At 38.4% G+C, this 6448-nt stretch overlaps 1 protein-coding gene across 1 annotated transcript in view; it reads right to left on the bottom strand.

Moving 5' to 3' along the window:
• abca12 (ATP-binding cassette, sub-family A (ABC1), member 12) overlaps window positions 1–6448 on the bottom strand; it is a gene marked incomplete in the record, with an annotated part of 71474 nt that overhangs the window by 62405 nt on the left and 2621 nt on the right. The window contains 8 exon segments of the mRNA XM_014022341.1: window positions 1400–1546; window positions 1656–1756; window positions 1857–1975; window positions 2146–2339; window positions 2472–2642; window positions 2863–2930; window positions 3819–3949; window positions 5663–5801. Coding sequence (XP_013877795.1) covers window positions 1400–1546; window positions 1656–1756; window positions 1857–1975; window positions 2146–2339; window positions 2472–2642; window positions 2863–2930; window positions 3819–3949; window positions 5663–5801 — 1070 coding nt within the window.

Raw genomic sequence — 6448 nt, 5'->3', positions numbered from 1 at the left:
TATTGTTTTATATACTAATACACAATGTTAAGTGAAATGATTATGTATTTAGTATATATTTCCAGTTTTTTTCTTCTGTACGTCTAAATTTCCTGACAACCTCAGGACGTAAGGCTCGATTTATCAACACTTTACTACGTATAAAACAATGTGCAAAGCTGATTTATWGACACTGCRCAGTGAGRACTGCGTCTGTCAGATGAACTAAACAGCTGCCGCGACGCACAACCCAATCAGCATGTCTACCTTCAGGAATATCCGGACTAAATGATGATTACTGGATCATATAAAATATTGGGCGGAGGATATGCAGATATAATCATTTTACGCCCACAGTGTGATTTATCAAACTTCAAACTGATTGTGCTGTTGTTTCAGTGTCTATATTTAGTACGTTTGCACACGCAGTCTTTGTAAATCGCACGCAACATACCCACTTTTACCACAGACTTCTTTTTTTTTGCACATAGTATTTAGTAATGGTTATCTGCAGTTTTGTTAAATCAAGCCCATAGTCTTTACTTCTTCCATTTTACTATCATAAATATTTCTGTTTACTCATGTGAGTCTACATTGAACGTGTGGGGTTATACACAWAYTTCACATTTTATACAGCACAAATTMATATTTACAGATCCCTAAAATTCTCACTACAATTCTGCATAGTACTTACTGCTCTGCTTTACACCACCTCATGTTGACATCTACCATACTTATTATGCTCTTTGATATTTTCAGACTACAGATTAAACAAGGAGGAAAGACTAAAACAAGAAGGTAAAATGTGCATCAATTATACTTCCTAAAAGATTGCATATTCAGGCTTTAGGGGTTAGATGTCATATAGGACCTACAGAATGTGCCATAAAACTTGCTCTGCAGGTGATTATGAACACTTTTAGGCATATCAATACAAGTTTCGGAACAAAGCAACATGTAAACTAACTAAAATACTGATCCAATACACAGGATTCAGCCATTTAGGGTGGACGTACAAAAACGTGCCTCCAGTGTGAGTGTAYGTGGGCGTGGTTGAGTAGATACACTAAAAAGAACTAATAGGATTCAAAAACATTTTGGCATGAAAAAATATGACATAGGTCACATACGGTAAAAAAAATGGATTTTGGTCACATTTGCCTGTAGTGTGAATGTAGCCTAAGTTACCCTTGAGGTTTTCTTTTGTTTTTCTCCAAAGTGTTAGGCAGTAATTGCATGTTGCTACGGCCACCAGCTTCCTTACAGACACAGCCATGCCATTTCGATTACTCAGCAGGATGACACGGCAATAAAGACAAAAAAAAGGAGGGACATGCCACCCACATACATCCTGTAGCAAACTGTGTTTATGCATGTAATTCCCTCTGTCCTGATAATAGCAAACCAGATGTCATCCTACCTGTATGACCACTGTATCAGGGTCAATCCACCTGAGAAGCGTGTCCAGGGTGCCAGTACTGCATGCTACTGTTAGCAACAGTGTCTTACTGTTGTCACCACACAAGCTAGAATACACCATGTCTACATCCCACGCCAGAGGAATAGCCTAGGAAAGAAACAAAAGTGTGAAGGAAGTCAAACATTGCTGATTTTCTATCATCTTTCTAAATACCAAAAGTAAAATGCAYCGGAAGAGAAACCATAATGGTACGTACCATGTGAAGTGGTATCTGAACCTCTTGCAGAATGCGTTTTGCAATTTCACTAATTGTGTCGTTGTGCAAAACGACAACATCTCCAAGAGATATTGCAACATCTAAGCAAAGAAACAATAAAACACAAACAAAAAATTAAATTTTGATCATCTGTTTTGTCGCAATTTCATAAATTCTTCTCAAAATTCTCAAACYACATGCCTTTTCCAGGCCAGTTTTGAGCATAGTTCACCACGCCGAGTCCACCATCAAGCAATGAGTGAATTGTTGACAAGGAGTCAGATGCTTCRGGGAAATTTTTCTCGATGGCAAGCATTAGACTAAAGAAAGTGTGTGTTAAAGACAGAAAGCAAATATGAATGTTCAAATTGTTTCATTTTTGCTAGGATTTCTAAAATCTAAAAGTCAAATTCAAATTGGGAAGGAAGCAGGTCTACACCAATTCACTTTTTTAATAACTACATTTTTTAAATTTGTATAAGTACGTTACCTTTGCAAATTTGTCAGTAAAACTTCAGTGCTGTTCAGCGGTTGGTTGGCAGAAAAGGAAGATAAGATCTCAGGAATAGCTAGAAGGCTCTCCCAAAGAGAGGTATCGTTTTGCAGCTGATCAAACGTTAACACCGACATCCCTGCAGCTGTCATCATCTGGTCTGGGTTTTCCACAAACAACTCAGTCAATATCTGACAACCAAGGAAAACAACTGTTACAAACAAAACACTGGTAACAGTTAAAGAGGTATTTTTCAAAAGAGAAAAAAAAAATAATGTTCTAACATAAACCCACAAACTTCATAGAGGTAAGCTCAAACATACTGTGTTCAATGTTTGAAGGGAGACTTCGAACAAAGTGCTGTTGGTGTTGCAGAAAACGACTGCAGCATCGGTGACAGGGCCGGGTGCTCCGTCCTTTATCCAGGGCAGAGCGACGGCGCAGACGGCTCTCTTCAAAACATTCACAGACTCAAGTATTTTGTTCACGGTTTCCTGAAAGGAATAAGATTCACGCAAACCCCAGTTAAGAAAATCCTATCTGTTAATAACACTGAACAACTGACATAATTTTTTTACATTTTTATTCGGTTTTTACACCATTACTAAGTACAATATGTCAGTGGACCTTTCTGCACTGAATGTAAATATCTGAAAGTTGAACATAATATTGGAACAATTTTCCACTCTTCCATTGYCTCATGGCAAAACTGACCTGATCCGTCAGATTTGTGTCGACTGGACTCATGGAGAAATTTTTTGCATTTTCTTGATAGGAAGAACCTTTAAAGTAAAAACAAATAAATAACAATTCAAGACACTAAAATGTTAACACAATAACAGTAGTTTGTAAAGTAAGCACAGTAATAATGTCTTTAAGTTGTAATAGGAGATGATGTCACTTTTTGAATAAAAGTTCAAGGCTGGTTCAACCTCCAACTCGCATGTCTTGCCTTCCCCCCAAAATTGTGTAACTTTCATCTGCTATACCCTGAGGACAGCTGTCGTGTGCATTTCCCCAAGCCAGAACTCTGTTCTGTGGACCTTGCGGCTGACAGCGTGAGATTTGTCTGAACACCGTGGACATGTTTGTTCATGTTGGGCAGAGCAGCTCTGCATAGCAGCACTCAGAGTAGAGCACCTTTCTACATGTTATTTAGGTGAAAATGATCAATTCGAACAAGCAGTTTGTTAAATTAGCAAGATGCACAGCTTTGATGAGCAGCTGGTCAGATCCTATTGACCATGTGAACATGCAGCCATGTTTACTCCTTCTTTATAGCTTTGCCGTTAACAAGGGAAAAAAATAAGTTTTCAGACTTCACACCCAACTCAACACGGATACATTATTGATTGAAATCAACGAAATTTCCTGCTATCACTGAACTCACTACTCTTTTTTTATGATATGTACTATTTGTGCCCAGGTCCCCCTTGAAAGTGATATCTCGATTTCAACGGGTTTTAAATATGGTTAATGAATGAATGAACGAACGAAGTATTGTTAATGGTCAGAAAGATGTCCAAAATGACGTAATCACTGATCCGCTGTCTCACAATGTRTTKAAGTACCGGTAAACCAGCTTAACTTAAAATACGTGGGTATATTTATTAAAACTAAGAACAGTCTCAAATGTCCACACAATTGTCTGTAAAGCAGAAAATACATACCCAGAAAGCTTTTCATGAAGTTAACCAACTCTGAAGGATCATTGCGAGGGTCGTTGAGGAGAGAAAGGTCGAACCCTGCCCCCCCTGAAACCAGACCTTCAAGAAGGGAAGACTCTGAAGTGGAGGCAGACCTATGGGACAAAAATCAGCAGAATTTGATAAAGTCCGAAAACTTTCTACTCAGTATTCCAAAAGCAGAAACTTACAATGTTTTTTTAGGTGGTTAGGGGGTTGAAGCCAGCCCACTGTGATGCACCTTTGTTACACTACGCAGGTTAGTAACAACTATAACATGCAGCGTGTGAAATGCAAAGCCATCTTTGTGGTCACATGATGGGACGTAGGGATGACATAAGGTCTGTGTGATAACCCAGCTATGGGATTTATCGCTGAGGAGAGGACTGATGATGACGCACAGCAACTTTGTATTTAGTTAAAATGTTTGGCCAACCACAAAGGGGGTCGCTAAGCTGAGTTTATTTTCTAAGAAAGATGTCATTGTTCCACATCAGCTGAGTTTCACTCCACGCCTCTTTTCATTTCACAAAGATCATACTCATGCAGGACCTGACTGGCTCAATATTATAGGACTGATGAACCGTCAGTGGCAACTCAAAGACAATTTAGTTTATGTGACCATTTCGCAGAACTGTTCAGTGAAAATGCCCTTAGATGATAAAGCATTTCATTGCTTCCATCAAACAGCGGTCTCCAGAAAGAAGCCGAGCCATCAGATTAGTTTCTCCTTTAAACCTGACTACTGCATGTTGTTAGGCCCGTATGTATGCTCTGTGTTGATAGTTTTGGACTGACTGTTTCAAAGAAGATCAAAGAAATGTTCATATTTCTTCAGTCAACATAAACTTTATTGAATTTCCTGTTTTTTGTGTACAGGGTTCCCACACCTTGGTCAACATCAAATTCAAGGACCTTTCAAGGCAATTGCCTACCGCAGAATGTTACCAATAAACAGGTATCATGTAAAGTCAATGAAAAACTGAACAACATAAAAAATTTTGAGTCAGAATCAATGAAAGAAAGTGGATTAAGTGTTTACCCTACATTCATATCTACAATACACGAACATGTAATTATGTTCTGGGAGGTTCAGCAGCTCAGTTTGGGAGGAGGGGATGTGAACATGTCCAGATGCTTGGGGAGGACAGGTGGAGCTGTGGTCCTCTCACCTGGGCTCAGAAAGAACGATCCGCCCTTCTCTACTCTGGGTAAAACTATGACTGTGACTCATGTTATTTGTTGAAAGCCACATCAGTTTACTGTAATCCTGAGTTATCCACTGCAACAAATGTAAGTTTTTTTTATTTAATTTTATTTTATTTTTTATTTTTTTTTTTACAGATGATGAAAATCAGTCATGTGAATAGAGAACTTCAGTCCCCAAAAAAACATGCAAGGGACAGGTGTAATTTTTGGCCGTTTTCGTAAACTTTCCAGGGCCTTGAAATCATTTTTTCAAATTCACTAAATTTCAAGGATTTCAAGGACCAGTGGGAACCCTGACTGTTTAGTACTGTACATACCTGTTTCTAAGAAGAAAACCTATGCATAAGGGTTATCTTTATTCTTAGAAAAAGATCTTGAAAACAAATCTGGTTGATCAGGCTTTCTTGAACTCCACAAAGAAAGGCTTGACTAACCGAAACTGGAAGTTAATCCAAACTTGTTTTTTCCCCTACCAGCTGCCTTTTTTTTCCCCACTTACAACAATAAAATTAATGAACTGTCGATAGATAAGTACGACAACACACCGAACAAGTTGCACTGAGTGGTTTTTCAGGGTGTAAGTCATGTGACAGATAATATGTGGTGTAATATTAAGTTACCTCCGTTTTCTTGAGGGCTTTGATGCTGTTGAGTCCACCAAGCGAGATGTGTTATGACAGGTGCTGTCTGCGTTGCACAGGATGGTCTCCAGGAAGGGGAAGAATCCTGCGCTGGGTAGGTTACGAGGTCCAACATAACCTAAAGAAGGTGTGATAAGTTTTACTGGAAGAACAATGCCGACAAGCATATTGTGTAACAAGTAGCAAGCCAAAATATTACAATGAAGTTAGTTCTATGTAATTTCTGAGTTGCATTCAGATTTTACTTATGCAATATCGGCAACAATGAGACACAAAACCCTTGTTTAGGTTGTTTTTTTTTTTAAATAAGTTCTCAGATGAGATACCTAAAGCACATTATTTTACGTCATGCCACTTTAATCTGTACATAACTCAGAGCATCTTTTGTTGAAGAAACAAACAAAGCTACAGTACAGRACAAAAGAAAGTGCCGAATGAAGGGCATGGGGATTAAGTTGCAGTCAAGCGAATGTCAACGTACGGAACAACTGATTTCAGGTATTCATACCTGGTAACTCACAGCGTTTGACTAATGACATTCACGGGGTTTAAAGGAAGTTAGTCACGTTGAAACCTAAAGCATACAAGCAACCTTTGAAAAAGGGAACTGCATCAGACCCTGYGGTCATCCTGTGCATTCACACGCCCAGTTTTTATTGTGTAAATGTAAAGCTGGCACAGTGACAAAGAGCAAATACAAAACAAACAAAAAAAACTATTTGAAATCATGAAAAGTTAACAAAATAATAATAATAATTCATAATA

Source organism: Austrofundulus limnaeus, unplaced genomic scaffold (assembly GCF_001266775.1).
Source record: "Austrofundulus limnaeus strain Quisiro unplaced genomic scaffold, Austrofundulus_limnaeus-1.0 Scaffold325, whole genome shotgun sequence".
NCBI lineage: Eukaryota > Metazoa > Chordata > Actinopteri > Cyprinodontiformes > Rivulidae > Austrofundulus > Austrofundulus limnaeus.
The sequence above is the reverse complement of the archived record's forward strand: the minus strand, read 5'-3'. Positions and strand labels throughout refer to the sequence as shown.